The 16,430-nt window shown below is 39.7% G+C and overlaps 1 protein-coding gene across 2 annotated transcripts in view; it reads right to left on the bottom strand.

Moving 5' to 3' along the window:
• Positions 1–16,430, bottom strand: part of ccbe1 (collagen and calcium binding EGF domains 1) — a 164,082-nt gene that overhangs the window by 12,753 nt on the left and 134,899 nt on the right. Inside the window, exons 3-6 of one of the 2 annotated variants that reach the window (XM_062972526.1) lie at positions 11,000–11,052; positions 6,810–6,944; positions 3,627–3,764; positions 56–162 (exon numbers count right to left, since the gene is read on the bottom strand). In XM_062972526.1, the coding sequence (XP_062828596.1) occupies positions 56–162; positions 3,627–3,764; positions 6,810–6,944; positions 11,000–11,052 (433 nt within the window). The remainder of the gene's footprint in view (positions 1–55; positions 163–3,626; positions 3,765–6,809; positions 6,945–10,999; positions 11,053–16,430) is intronic. The other variant, XM_008118597.3, reaches the window with a different exon arrangement.

Below are 16,430 nucleotides of genomic sequence, written 5' to 3'. Positions count from 1 at the left end.
GAATATCTGTCAAAACCCATGATTTTAAAACAAACAAACAAAACACCTGTTGTACCTTTTGTTTCAGTTGCAACACTGTTTGTTTCACTTGATAGAACTCTTTGCAAGAGGCACAACATGCCCCTGGTTTCACCACATTCTCTGTCTTCTCAGAGAAGCCTGCTTAAAACAAAAATAACAACAAAAGAGAGTAAATATTCCAATACAATTTTTTATAAATGAGAAGGAATGAGAATATGGAAATAAAATGACAAAGACAGCTGTTTGGAGATGAGTCTTTGAAGCTTTTCTTTGAGGATATTCCATAAGATGAAAAGGTGCCCAAAATATTAACAACCCCTTTTTTGTTGCTATGAATCACCACAAAAGGCTAAAACAAATCCTCAGTGAGGTCTATTGCAGTCTTTCTTAGTAGCATCTGTTTCCAGTTAGTAGATCTTAATGCCTTTTGTAAAGCTTATTTTATATCACAGGAAGGGGGGAAACTATTTACCTCACTGCTCTTATCTGAGACTTTACTGTACAGGACCTATATGGATTCATTACTATCCCTCTTCAAGGACCAACTTTCATCCATCATAAATTGTACCAATATCCCATGGAATAAGACCTTTGCTTCGCACAATAGTCATCTATATTATCATTGGTTGTATCTGCTGTGCAAAGGGACCCTTAAGATCAAAGAGACGGAGCAAAGGGTTAGAGACACAGTCATGAAAAAGGAACTCTGTACTAGACCTTAGCGCTTTGTACTGGACCTTAGGTCTTTGCTATCACCTACATAAAAAATCAATATGTTGCTACAAAGAAAGCTGTAGTTATGTACCATTCTGTACACCTGATGTACATTTAGCAAATCTGGATGCACCTTACTTTTTTTTGCATTCATTACAAATAATTTCCCAGGAAAGGAGATATTAAATCATCCTCTGGCTACCTGATATCCTCATGAGCTTTCTATCTGTCCTTTCCAAGCTCTTTGTATTATTTTAAATCTCCCTTTATATCCTTAATGCAGCCTTCCCTATCTTGGTGTGTTAGCATATTATGGGCTGCAACTCCCATCTTCCCTAACATTAGACACAGGGAAGTCAAACGTGTAGATTTAATTCACTCTCCAAAGGTCAAGAGAGGCAGACAGCTTTCATTCCTTTTGTGCTGCAGAACAAACACACAATGATTAGTTTTCCTCCATGCTGTGTATTGTGTTTAGAGCTAGGGCAGGGTACCAAGTTTTTATTAGCATTTTATTAACTTTGTCCATAAAAAGGAATTTATCAGAAGATCTGCCTCAATGGTCTAAACATTGCAATATGAGACAGCTATTCTTAGTAGCAGATCATATGGAAACTAGTGATAGCTTTGCAATGCTGCAGGAACTTTATTTGCCACAGGATGGCATCCTAAAGTAGTTAGAATTTCAAATAAAACAGAGCATGTTCTGCTTTATTTGTTGCAATGTGCTGGAAATCTATAAAGAAAAAGATACACAGGTTGCAGTTTCAGCCCAAAGAGGATTCCTGTTGTTTATATGCATAATTGGATCCACATGCAAAAGTGCTTTGATTCAGATTGTTCCAACTCTGGTTTGTTTGGGGGGGGGGGGGGGGGAGGCAAAACTTGTTTCTGTTGTGACTTGCACCTGTCCCTGTTTGGAAACATATCCCAAAATTTGGAGGGTAACTCTTCAAGTTGTACAGCGCAACATTGGCATTGTTTACAGCTGTAATATGTTGACAAAAAGTACATTTGCACTGTAGAATTAATGCAATTTGACATCACTTTAATAGACATGGCTCCATCCTATGGAATCCACTGAGGCACCGACACTATGTGGCAATAATAATAATAATAATAATAATAATAATAATAATAATAATAATAATACTTTATTTTTACACCCTGCCTCCATTTTCCCGAAGGGACTCGGGGCGGCTTACACGGGGCCAAGCCCAGGTAGTTACAGACAATGTAAAAGACACAACAATGTAAAAAACAAATCAATAAACATTAAAATCACATTTACAATAAAACATAGTATGGTAAAAACCTGAGTTAAAGTTAAAGTGATATCAGACTGCACTAATTAATTCTACAGTGTAGATGCACCTAGAGCTGTGGTTCTCAATCTGTGGGCCCACAGATGTTTTGACCTTCAACTCCCCGAAATTCTAACAACTGGTAAATTGGCTGGGATTTCTGGGAGCTGTAGACCAAAATACCTGGGGGGACCCACAGGTTGAGAACCACTGACCTAGAGAGTCAAAATCTAACAGTGGGTCAGCTGAAGTTCACTTATTGCTTGTGGGGTCACTGTGGTGATGTTGGATCACTCCATCCAATAGGTGTGATGTCCCATGGCCTCTGGGTCGTGACCCTGGCGCCATTATGGATCACAGTGATGAGGAAATGGGATTTCTGCCATTTCAGCAAGAGGCTGTTCCTTTCCAGATGCCTTTTGTTGACAATTCTAGCTCGGAGCTCATTAAAAAGGACCTTGAACAGGCACCTATTCCCAGCGCCTCTCCCCCCTTTGCAAGAAGGGAGTTTTGGGAAGCTAGCCGCTCAGAGAAAGCGCAAACACGAAAAAGCGCCAGATTAGCGGCCAGAGAGAGTGCTAATTAGCTCATTTTCCCTGAGAGTTCTCAGGGAGGATCGCATCTGGACGAAGATGTTGTTTCAGTTCCTTTCCCTTGGGAAAAGGAGCACTGGACACCTGCTTTGTAGAAAGATTTGAAGTTCTTTAAAAGTTCCCCACACTGGCTAGTCCTCGCGGAGTCAATGTGTGAATTTGGAGGATTAACTTCGCTTCCAGCCAAGTGTGGACTGCGTTTAAGTCCACTGCCTTCCAGCCTTGTCGTGCTTTGCCAAGCCGAGTTCCTTGACTTGCCTTGCCGTGAATCCAGTCTTGCCTTGTCGTGCCGTGTATTCAGCCTTGTCTTCAATTCCTTGCCTTTGGACTTGTTTTGAACTCTAGTGAAAGATTTGGACGTTTTTCCCCACTCAAACTGCTTGGAAGTTTGAGTGCGTTTCGGTTTGGATTACAAACTTTGAACTCTAATATAAAATATTGGACAATATATTACTGGACTATATTTGACCTTTCCTGAAAGGTCTATTGATGGACTATACTTTCTACTTGTTTTCGTTTTAATTCCTTAATTCCTTAATAAAGATATTAGATTGTTTATTGGCCTCGGTGTATTGGTTTCCAGTGTTCTCGCAGCCAGGGGCGTCACAATAGGATAAAGTGCTGATCCTGACTGGGTTACAAGTCATACCTATACCTCCTTAGAGCCATCTATGAATGATCATGAACCTGTTAGGAGACGGGTTTGAAGCTGTTGATACAGGAAGTTAGTGGGATATGGCTGTGTACATACTTTAATCTCATGCTATGACACACAGAGAGGAACTGGTACTGAGAACAGCATTCAAAGTTTAAGAATCTCAACCTGATTTGAATGGAGCCTTGAAATATATGTGAGATCTCAGTATCTCCAAGGATCTATTCCTCTAGATTAAAGATGCCTGACTTTAATTAAACATTCAGGTTTAAATTAAACATTGTAAACTGGAACCTTTACATCTCTTGCGTCTACAGAGATCACTCTATGGCAATATACCTCTGTCTCCTTTGGTGCATGTTCTCCCATCATCTTCCCGAATATAACCTTCATGGCACTCACAACGATAGCTGCCAGGGGTATTAACACAGATGTGGGGACAAGGAGGTTCATTGTTTGTGGTGCATTCATCAATATCTGAAAAAAGTATGAAGGTTAAAGGGGGGAAGGAGAGAAACGTAATGATTAGAGATATAAATTTACAAGGGTTTGGAGATATTGCATCCTTGATCTATATTTCACACACACGTACACACATACACAGGCGCTTGTGTGTGTAGTAGTCAGCAAAAGTGATTGTTCTGAGCTCTGGAAGTGACTTTTCAATATTTACTAACTGTATTTGATTTGAAGGGAGCTCAGATCATGAATAAGTAAAATACCTTGCATGAAAAGATCAATCAATAGCATCTCCATTTAAAAGGGATCAAATATTATATGGTGAGAAAGGCAGACTGATACGCTACTCAGGAGAGGCAGATGTACAAACATAATACAAAGGTCTGTCTGCAAATGCAAGTAGGTCTCCTACAGCATAGTTTAAGAGTCTGCTGATCTGTCACACTATGCAGTCATTGCACTATAATTCCACTTTAACTGCCATGGTTCCACTCTATGGAATACTGAGAGTGGCAGTTTGGGAAAATCTTTGTTCAAGATTCTGTTGTTGTTATTTCCATCAAATCAATTTTGCTTTATGGTGAATCTATGAATGAGAGGCCTTCAAGAACCCAACTGTCCTACAAAAGTCTTGCAACTCTGGGCTGTGTTTTTCTTGATTGAATCAATGCACCTATAGTGTGGTCTCCGTCTTTTACCAACCGTTATTGTCTTTTCCAGTAAGTCATGTCGTCTCATGGTACATCCAAAATATGAAAGTCTAATTTTAGTTATTTAGTTATTGCCTCACCAAACCACAGGATTCCCTAGGCTGTTGGCACAGCTGTTAAAATTAAATTTAGTGCTGAAATTAAGTGGTGTGAAAGGCCCCTGTTAGAAGGCAGTTTCTTATATTCTTAAAGATAGGGCTTTTGTAAGTATATCCTCATAAATTACACTGCTTGGTGTTTAGAGAAAAACAGTTGGAGATAGTGAAAAAAAGAGCTAAAGCTAATGTTTTTGAGATATATATATCTGAAAGCCCTTAGAAAGTTTATAATAATTAATAAAACATTAATTATTGTAAACTTAATACAACATAATTAATCCATACCTGTTTGCATATAGGAGCAGATCTGTTATAGGCAGTTCAACAGTAGAAAGAATACTTATTTGAATACAACTCCCAGGATCCCTCAGCCAACACAGACACAGTAGCATTTGAGTTAGTGGATTTTGGGAATTTGAATCTAACAAACTCATTTGAAATGTGATTCTGTATAAAAGTTTCATGTATACCATGAACTACTAAAAGAAGCTAAATGAGACCTAGAGCAAATCTGCCTAGAAACCAAGATGATAGATAGAACAAAGACTTCCATAATTTGACCATATCATGAGAAAAGACAATAATGCTTGGCAAAGAGGACAGCAGTAGGGGAAAAAAGGAAGAATACAATATATATGTACAGATTTAGTCACAAAAGCCACAATTCTGAGTCTGCATGACTGAAGCATGGCACTTGATTAACAGAAGGATGTGGAGGTCTCTCATTTTTGAGATCACCATATATCAAAACCAACTTGACAACAGTTATGAACAACAACAAAGTCTAAACACACATTTTCAAACTCTGGGTCGAACACATATGTTGCATGCAAATGGTTCCAGTTTTAATCACTAATAAGGAATCAGAGGATTGAGGGAGAGACTTTGCTGGAGAACCCAGAGAGCTGCTACTACGCAAAGTAGATGGTGTGTTGTTGAAGGCAAAGTAGATGGTACTGAGCTCAGAGAAGCAATATTCTTGCTTTCATGCAGGCAGGATGGATTTAAGAGAAATATTATTGGATTGAATCAAAATGACAACGATTTGTATATACATGTGTATGCTTAAGGCTCTATGAGACCTATGCTGCAGGTGTCTGCTGATATCACAACAGGCTTAATAATCAGCGAGAACAAAGAAACTGCACTGTCTTTTTGATTGCATGGGTGCCACATTCTGCCATTAGCAAATGTGACATACAATTGTTTGTACTAGAAAGAAGCTCCATGGTCAGTAAGGAGCAGTGATGAGGACAAGAGGATGGGTCAGCCTGGGGATTGGCAGGACCATCTGGACACCAGATTCTGCAGATACTTTCTGGATTCGAGATCCCCTGCTCCTTCCTTCCTTAAAGATGAGAGTCACAGCTATAACCCTAGTTGTTTTTGGTTTTGGCTATGCCCGTGTCTGAAATATGGATTTCAACGTGTTTCAGCTGACATAATAGACCCTTAACTGACAAAAGCTGACCCATCACTGGTACAGTAGAGTCTCACTTATCCAACACTCGCTTATCCAACGTTCTGGATTATCCAACGCATTTTTGTAAATGTTTTTAATACATCGTGATATTTTGGTGCTAAGTTCGTAAATACAGTAATTACTACATAGCATTACTGCGTATTGAACTACTTTTTCTGTCAAATTTGTTGTATAACATGATGTTTTGGTGCTTAATTTGTAAAATCATAACCTAATTTGATGTTTAATAGGCTTTTCCTTAATCTCTCCTTATCATCCAACATATTTGCTTAGCCAACGTTCTGCTGGCCCGTTTGGATAAGCTGATGTTTTTATTGGGATAATTGTGTTATTGCCCTGTTATTGTTATTTGACTGTTGTATCGGGCAAGGCCCCATGTAAGCTGCCCCGAGTCCCTTCGGGGAGATGGGGCGAGGTATAAAAATAAAGTTGTTGTTGTTGTTGTTGTTGTTGTTATTATTATTATTATTATTAAGCGAGACTCTACTGTATATAACATGGATGAGGAGTTGTAACTCTCCAGATGTTTTTGGTGTACAACTTCCATAAGCCTTACTTCGTATTAGTGACAGTGAGAATTATGGGATCTGAAACAGAAATGCATGTGGCTGCCCACCTTGGTGTACTGAACATCAACCTCAGAGAAGAGACAACAATAATAACAAAAATGCTTCTACAGTGTTGCATTGCATATCTGTGAAACCACAAACCATAATATCATTGATCATAGTTAAGAACTAGAAATTTTCAGAAATGTTATATTTCTACACACCTAAACAATAGGGCTTCTCCCTGTTCTTGTGTCTTTCCCGGTCATACCGGTAACCAGGGTAGCAAGTACATAAGACACGTCCAAAGTTGTCTGTACACTGTTGTTCACAAGGAGCCTCTGCGCAGACATCATAATCTAAGGGAGTGAAAGGTAGTTGATGTTAATAGCTGTACAATGTTGCAAAAGTAATGAGAATTTATGAAATATTTATTTACATTTCTGATGCAATTATATATTCCAACTAATCAATATAGAAAGCTAGATTTTTTTAAAGTGTTTGTTTTTCTGCTTATCTAGATGGAAAATTTGTATGTAGTCAATGATTTTTCAATTATATTATTGTTGATATTTCTGTAAAATACATATGAGAACATATTTGTATATTAAGTTTGCTAAAGTATGTACAGTAACCTGACAAGGAATCATATGCCTTCACAGTGTTATTTGTAGACCCATAACTGGTATTTCATAGGATTCAAGGACTAAAAATCATGATGGTGCTGGTGGCTTCCATGCCATTGTGTTGTTGAATCCCTTCTAGTTTTAGTCTGAACTGTAAAAGAACTATCCAGGATGCTGAGTAATATCCTTCGTAATAGACTTAGTACTTTAGATAGCTTCCAGAGGAAGAGGGATATTACTAAGTGAGCACAATAATCACCACATTTTCTCTTATGTGCACCAAGTCAAAGAGGTTCACTGTTGTGAGTTAGTTGAATGTATCTGAATGCATCCTTGAAGTAACTGTTTTTGCATCTTTATTTTTTATAGACAGATTAGGTTCAGGCTGAAAAGCACTACTAATATTGAGAAGTATTTGTATATGTATCCATCCATTCATTTAAGGCTGCTTCAAATGTAGCACTGTTTTTACATATGGAAACATACTTCAGAGAAAACAACAGAATTCCATACCATCACTTCTGAATTCCAGCACAAATTCATATTCTTTAACAAGAACCTATCTCTGTTGACACTGGAGGTAGATATGGCAGAAAGGTGGGCAAAAGACTTTGGGGTGAGTGCTTGCTACCTAATTTTGGAATTTTTTGTCAACAGAGAATGGGTGCTTTGCCCTTTCTAATCTCCTTTTGACAGCAGGCAGGCATATTTTTATTCCAAAACAACTTTGTCATGGAAGACGATCCAGCTATGGTTGCATGTTTTATTGTGTTTTCAATTAATTGGATTTCACATCATGTTTGAATCAAGATTTTCTTTTTAATCTGTACTTTGCATGCCCTTTTGCAAAAAAGATAAGATATGGATTAAATAACCAATTACAAGTATTTTTGCTGCATATTTCCAAAACTGGCCTTAACGTAGGCATGCTTTGAAGCTGGCTGCAGTCTCATTGAATGCAGATGATGCAATGTTGTCCACTATCTCTTGGATTTCCCATCCCTAAACTTGCTCTTACCCCTTTTCAGTGAGAAGTGTTTTCTCAGTGTGGACAACAAAGCCAAGATAGGTGAAGTCACTGACTGCATTCAGTTGCCTCCTAAGATTTTGATCTATATTTTGGTTTTGACCCAACACATTAACATCAAACCTGTGTCTGGTTGCCAATATTTTTAAAACTTTGAACTGTAGTGACCAGCACATCTGCCGGCTATAATTCAATCCGATAAAATCAAGGTGAGTCTATCCATTAACTAGAGCACATTTTGTTTCACAGCAAGAGTGTGTCAAGTTAAGTAGATGCATCTGTCTTGGCAGGATACCACTAGTAACGGTACAAGATCAACTGCCAAAGCAGAGAATGTACGGCCCATAAAACACTACCATTCCAAATAACACACAGTAAGTGTAAAGCTTCAGTATATGATGAACCACAGGCTGAGCTCATCCATACCAAATTGCAGAAGAGGTGTAATGATCCCATAAGAGTTAAAACATGCCTGTCATCCTATTCGTGATTTGCAGCGGCAAAAGTCCAACTTACGTCATCATAATTTGCTTTTTTTGGTTCTTTTCCTTGTTGTCATTGCAGAGGACAAAATTCCCTAATGACCTTGAGCAAGGATCAAATCTCACCCAATCTGTGCCCTTACGGCGGATGCAGAGCAATGACATCAACTACTTAGATTGCCAGAGAATGGATGATGTCATTGTTTTGCATTTGGCTACAGTGACATAGACAGATGCTTCTCTGATGCCCCCTGCTCTCCATCATTTGCTGAAAGGCAATGGAGTGAAGGTCCTGCAGCTGAAATGTGTGTTTAGGAAAGGGTAAGAAAGGAGGTTTAGCACAGTCCCATATGCTTTAAATTTACATTATCCACAATCTCAGCCTATATATCTTGTTCCCTTAAAGGGGAACATTTATTTATTTATTTATTTATTTACAGTATTTATATTCCGCCCTTCTCACCCAAAGGGGACTCAGGGCGGATTACAATGAACACATATATGGCAAACATTCAATGCCAACAGACAAACAACATATATAGACAAGACACAGAGGCATTTAACATTTTTTTCCAGCTTCACGATTCCGGTCACAGGGGGAGCTGTTGCTTCACTGTCCACTGGTGGCTGTACTTCCTCATTCCTTTCCTCGTGTTTTGCTGCCAGTTTTTATGATGTTGTAAATTAGTTAAATTAGCCTCCCGCATAAAGCATACCTAAATTTCCCTACTTGACAGCTGCAACTGTCTTTCGGGGCTGCATAGGTCAACAGCAAGCCAGGCTATTTAATGGTCGGGGGCTTAACCCGACCCAGGCTTCGAACTCATGACCTCTCGGTCAGTAGTGATTTATTGCAGCTGGTTACTAGCCAGCTGCGCCACAGCCCGGCCCTCCTAGAGTAATTGAACTACAGCTTCCATTGTACCTAGCCATTGGATAAGGACATCAAGAGTGGTCTCTGACAACATCTAGAACAGGCAAAGGACACACCTGAGGCCACATGCAATCTCCCCCTTGACCTTCAGCCCCTGCCCCCTTGAATCCTTGGACTGCCTCCCCCCCCCCCCCAAAGAGTGATCTAACTCAATTGAAAGACTGGAAAAACTGGGGGTGAGGAGGAGCTCAGTTTGATATCATAGTGACATAATGGCAATGTTTATCTATTTATAACTTCCCAATATGATTTCAAGCAATGTTTATAAGAAGTGCTGGAACTGTGCTGAACAAAGTGTAGCAGAGACCAAGTTGAGGCACAAACAGGTAACAGGTGTCCAGGGAGTTGAACAGTGGCCTCAGAGCAACCTGATGATGCCAAATAGCCTTCTTCAGCATAACATGTGGCATTGTCACCTGCAGATTGGACCCTCAATTTCTCTGAATCAGAATCCTTCTAACCCACCTTTGTCTATTATATATTATATCTAGCAAGGAAGCGAGTTATCCTTTACAAAGATCAGTGGTGTCATGGTTTAGAGCAGCTATGGCGAAAGTGAGCTTCTTGAACTCCTACAGAATCTATTATTTTTTATTTTCATGTTCTCAAATGCCCACTAGTGTGGCCACATTGTGGAAGTGGTAATATTCCACAGATTGTAGCTCCCTCCACCCTAAAAAAGTAGTGGCTTTTAAGAGCATTTTCCCTCATTCTTTGTGCAGGAGGGTGGCCCTTCAGGGTTCTCCAGAGGAACAATGTAGTTTCCTAATACTTCACAATTGGCCATCCCTTTGGAAAATCAAAAGGGAATGCTAACCCACCTGTATCAAGCAAATTTCACAACTATGAATTTACACTGGTGAATGGGAATGTGATTGTGACCATTAGGCTTGATTGTCCATATCGATCTTTGCCCTTCATGGGTTTTAGTCCAGTCTTCAAAGGACCTATGTAAAATGCTATTTTTGCTAATATTTTTCAGAAAGGATTGGGAGGGATGTGTCATAAAGGATTCAAGGGCTGAAAAAAGCCCCATGGGCCACAAGATGTGTATACACATATACATATACAAACGCACACCAATGTTGATAGGTAGCTTTCATGTCAACGGGGTGATGAATCCACACAAGGACTCAATCTGGAAATTAAAGGAAGTGCCAAAGGTACTGAAACTTAACCCCTAAATAAGCTTTAAACCTCGGAGAGCATCCTTAAAGTTTGACCTAAACATCAGCATATTTACAAAATGAATAATTGATCTTGCATTTCTTACTCGTACAGGCAACTAAAACAGAGGTAATGCAATGACAAAGGTGAGAGGTGAAAGAACCTCTTAATTACATACCTTCAGGGATGCATTGTCCAAGAACAAACTTATAGCCCTGACAGCACTTTTTCCTGAAAAGAGAAATGAAAATATACATGAAGGAATCAGTAGGAATATGTTTGTGTGAATGTTTTCACTAAAGTGAGTCCTACTGAAATTTAGTGAAGGTAAGTAGCAGGTTAACTATTATAAGGAGGAAGAAAACCCCTTTTGTTGTGGTCCTCCATGTAACCCTTGCTCATATGGAAATAAATGAAGGCACATTGAAAAAAGAGACTGAAGTTCAGGGTATTCCCCAATCTGGATTGTTGCTGTTTTGAACAATGGACTCAAGAGGATTAAATTGTGACAGTATAGTTGACTCTATCAACTCAGGACTCCTTTATCTCCATGTGATATCATTCTGCTGCGCATATACTTAAAAGGCAAGAGTTGCCAACCTAGATGTCCCCATTGGGTAAGCACATTGAGGGAACCAACTGAGAGCCTGTAAAACTCACAACAACCCTGTGATTCCAGCCATGCATAAAATATAATTTCATTTTAATATGAATTATGCCTACTTGCCTAATATATTTATTTATTTATTCTTCAAACTTATATGCCGCCACTCCCCTAGGGCTCAGAGCAGCTTCCAAAACAGACTAAAATCTAAAGCAATTTAAAAACAGCAATATACAACAGTAAACTAGCATCAAGCCAACATTTTAGCCTTGAGGCAAAAGATACTTTATCTGGAGATGGGATGAACAACACATGGCATATAGGACACTTGCATGGTTTTGCTACCCTGATGCACTCAGCACTCTCATTTCTCTTTTTCCATTGTGCCAATTCATTTTGATATCATATGATGTGGGGGGAAAAGTTCACATTTTCACTTGAAAACAAGGGACGTGAAGAGTATGTGCTTCATTTTCGAAGCAAATAGAACTCCTGGGAAAAGGTCCAGCTTAAAAACAAGGTTTTACCGTCTCCCATACATCTTGCTTTAAATACATAGTTTGAGGGCACGGTGTGCTATTAAATGGACAGAAAATGACAGAACATAGCCTACTTGCTGAAGGAGAGCACAGTTTGGAGAAGCATGACAAAATCCCCACAAAAAATCAATAGGAGATTTATGCCAGATGCCAGTGGTAGGCTCTGTCAGAAAACTGGTGCCATGGCTGCTGTCCAAGGATTTCTGGTGCTGAAGCCAAGCCGATCCCCTTTATAGGAATAGGATGTCCTAAACATGTCTGCTGCGTGAATACCTAACAAATCTTTCAAGCTTGAGAGAGGGCACTTGGAATCTGGCTGACCGTAAGAAACAATTTAAAATTTTGGCTACTAAGACTTAAAAATGCATTGTTATAACTTGTTGTTCATATTTTAAAGAAGAGCAAATAAAATGGATTAGTGACATACTTTTATCCACATGCATAACATGTGGTCTTGATGTTCTGCAAAAAGGTCCCGTCAGATATGGAAAGTATTCTAAATGATGTGAGAGTTTTCTTTTTCAACCAGCTCAAGATAGGAACACGTTACGGATGAGGGAGAGAACCCATGTGTTTCTAATAATAGTCTGAAGCAAACTATTTATATGTATTTTCAGCATATATATGAAGAGGGGGTTGTAATACATAGCAGGCTTTTAAAGTATATGTTTATGACTAAAACTACTGATAAGAAAATTACAAACTGGGGGAACCCTGCGGAGACTAGGACATGGAGCAATGGGTTCAAATTGCAAGAAAACATATCCCACCTAAACGGTAGGAAGACCTTCTTGAAGGTAAGAGCTGTTGGACAGTGGAGAACACTATATGGAATATGGTGGAGTCTCTTTCTCTGGAGGTTTTTAAGCAGAGGCTGAGTGGCCATCTTTCATTGTGTGTTTCTGCACAGCAGAGGGTTGGACTGGATGGCCCTTGGGGTCTCTCCCAACTCTAGGATTCTATGATTCTTTACATTTAGAGTATATACTTTGTTGTCATGTAACTTCAAGCCATTTCCAACTGAAGGTAACTCTTGGCAACATGTGTTCTGAAAGGGGCCTTTGCTTTCCGCCGAGGCTGAGAGAGCATGACTGGCCCAAGGTCATCCCATGAGTTTCATAGCTGTGGATATTTGAATCCTGGTTTCTAGATTCATGGTGAAATGCTCAAACTGTTCACTATGCTGGTCCTTAGAGTATGTACAAGTAGGACCTTAAGCAGAACACTGTGGACTTGAATGGATCTATCCAACCAACCAGCCATGCGTTCTTCCGAGATGCTTCATGGCAAACCTCTCATTTGCCCTCCCAAAGAAGAGAACATGCTCAATTCTCAAGAAGGTTTCCTCTCATTTCTCCTCCTTTGAATATTTCCCTCCAATTTTACAACTATGGCCTCGCCCTAAGTATACTGTGCTCACAGCCCTGCTTTCTTATTAATCCTGAGATGGCTATACAGGCATCAAACTCAGCACGTTGTGATTAGTAAAGGAGCAAAACCCAAAGAAGACCCCTGTAAGCTCAGGCAACTCTCTGCATTGGGAGTAGCTGAATAATAAGGTAAAGGTAAAGGTTTCCCCTGACGTTACGTCCAGTCATGTCTGACTCTGGGGGTTGGTGCTAATCTCCATTTCTAAGCCGAAGAGCCGGCGTTGTCCGTAGACACCTCCAAGGTCATGTGGCCGGCATGACTGCATGGAACGCTGTTACCTTCCCGCTGGAGCATTACCTATTGATCTACTCACATTGGCATGTTTTCGAACTGCTAGGTTGGCAGAAGCTGGAGCTAACAGCGGGCGCTCACTCAGCTCCCGGGATTTGAACCTGTGACCTTTCAGTCTGCAAGTTCAGCAGCTCAGTGCTGTAACACACTTCGCCACCGGGGCTCCAATCATAATCGATGCAAAACAGGTATTGCTTGTCCCAATGAAGTTATTTGAAAATGGCTAGATCACAACAAGAGATTAGGCAGAGATGTAACAGTTCTCCTCTACAGCTGATTCCTTTGGGTTTGCAGGGCCTTGAAGACCCAATTTAGTGCATGTTGCCTCTTTAACAGGTCCCGTGTAATTGTATGGGACTTGCACTCAGGTACAACCACTGACTAGTGCTCACTTTCTTAGGTTGAAATTGCCAGTGGACTTTTAAATGCAGTGTTACTGCATTTATTTTTCAAAGCATTGGTAGTGGTGACCGCTTGGTCATAGACATGAGTAGGTTCAATTTCTGTTTAAATTACATTTAAAACAAATGACCTAACTTTTATTCTCCATGTGGTTTCAAGTAGTGTGACTTCCAGAATGTTTTGCAGATGTGGTTAGACAAATGAGATATTAAATGGTGCACCAGACCTTACCATTGTATTCTGTAAGCCACAACCCTTAGGACTCACATGGGAGATAGATCATACAGTTATACATAATGTGGAGAAAGTGGATGGAGAGATATTTTCCTGCATCTAATAACAATCCCAGAGCCAAAAAGCCTTTCAAGGTAAAGTAACCCACCCCAGCCTCTCCCCTATCTCCCTGTGCCAAACATTCGGAGGAGCCAGTGACACAAGTAGACCCATAAAAGAACCAGCCAGACAAAATTCTTTGCTTTTCAAATCAATAATTGGTTATCAAAATAATCTTTAAAAATACACAGACAACTAGAACACCGCCCAGAGACTGTTGTCATGGATCTTCAAGTCATTTTTCACTGATGGTGATACTAAGACAAATCCATCAGGATTTATTCAGAGGGGTTGCCATTGCCTTCCCCTGAGGCTGAGAGTGTGTGTCTTGCCCAGAGGGGAGATTTGCAGTTTGGTCTCCTAAAGTCCTAGTGCAATATTCAAATAATTACGCCATATTTGTCTTCTTACCCAGAAACTAGAGTCAATGGCTGGGGGATTATGGGGCATGTAGTCCATTAAGGTCACCTTTTCAGTTTCTGCTCTGGTCACACATATCTCTTTTTCAAAGTTTAAACCAAGAAAAAATAATGGGTTGTTGTGAGTTTTCCGGGCTGTATGGCCATGTTCCAGAAGCATTCCCTCCTGACATTTCACCCACATCTATGGCAGGCAATCCCAGAGGTTGTAAGGTATATTGATTGTGAGGTATATAGTTTCTAATATGCCTCACAACCTCTGAGGATGCCTGCCATAGATGTGGGTGAAATGTCGGGAAATAATGTTTCTGGAACATGGACCTACAACCCAGAAAATTCACAGCAACCCAGTGATTCCGGCCATGAAAAACTTCAACAACACAAATAACAAATAGTCTTGAATTAAGTCTAAAATGGGGTGAAGGAGAGGGAAAGCTTTTCTGTGTTGTACAAATGTTGATCCTCATTAGATCTCTTAGAAAATGCTCTTATAAATATTTCACTTTAACAACAAAAGAGAAGAAGGAAGGAAGCAGTTCAGAGATGTAAAAGGAAGACTCCAGAATATACACACATGACACAAGGTAAGACGTATCAGAGACATTTTTCGTTATCATACTCATATTAACCTTTCACATATTGGTTGTCCAGACTCTAAGTAAATCCAAGTGGCTGCTGTGCAGTGACCTATATTTGTGCATGAATAATGTTCAAATAGCCAGAAACATTACTCTGAATAGCCCTGCATGGAGCAGGAAGGATGTCTGCATGGCTCAAGTGATTAAATCAACTCTCCTTGAATTGGATTCCCCGTCCCATTCATAAAGTTTTTTTGTCTCTATTTTTCTGCTTCATGGCTGACCAAAGGTGCCAATCTTGTCTTCTTTTTGGCCTTTGTGGCAAAGTGACATTTCAATCATGTCCTTTCTATCCCTCTGACTTCCGCATAAGGTGACAGGGTGGCCAGCACTGCCACTGAGCAGAGTGAGAGATTTAAGATATCCTGAAATGCCAGCAAAATCTTGCTTGTCAATTTACTACTGCTGTTGTATTTCTACTGCCTGGTGTGAAAGAGAGATGTTCATAGGATATTCTATTTTAAGATACCAAAGCAACTCAGATGGATTTGCAGGCAATACATTTCATGCCTCTGCTGGAGACATTATTTACTGCCTTCTCAGGCAGAAACACACTTTTGGTAATCTCAGTCCTTATACAGTTTTTCTTAATTGTCATTAACATTGTTGTGGAATATGGAGCTAGCAAAACACAGAGAAAAACACAGTCAGTTCCAAAACTGGAAAATGAGATATTGTGTACAATGTGGGAGAAGGGAAGCAAAAACAAACAAACTAACAATTAGTGGAGCAAGGAACAGTGACTTTAGTTGCAATGTAAGCTTCTTTATTCCATGGAAAATCTCCATGGATTCTCTTTCCTAGCATTTTAAGCAAAGAAATATAAAACAGCAAAATAAGTTCAGAAACAAATGCAAAGCCCCTCAAAAATATTTCCAATATAATCAAAATGAAGAAACAGAAGAGCATTGGGTTGCTGTGAGTTTTCCGGGCTGTATGGCCATGTTACAGA

The sequence above is a fragment of the Anolis carolinensis genome, chromosome 2, assembly GCF_035594765.1.
Source record: "Anolis carolinensis isolate JA03-04 chromosome 2, rAnoCar3.1.pri, whole genome shotgun sequence".
Classification (NCBI taxonomy): domain Eukaryota; kingdom Metazoa; phylum Chordata; class Lepidosauria; order Squamata; family Dactyloidae; genus Anolis; species Anolis carolinensis.
The sequence above is the reverse complement of the archived record's forward strand: the minus strand, read 5'-3'. Positions and strand labels throughout refer to the sequence as shown.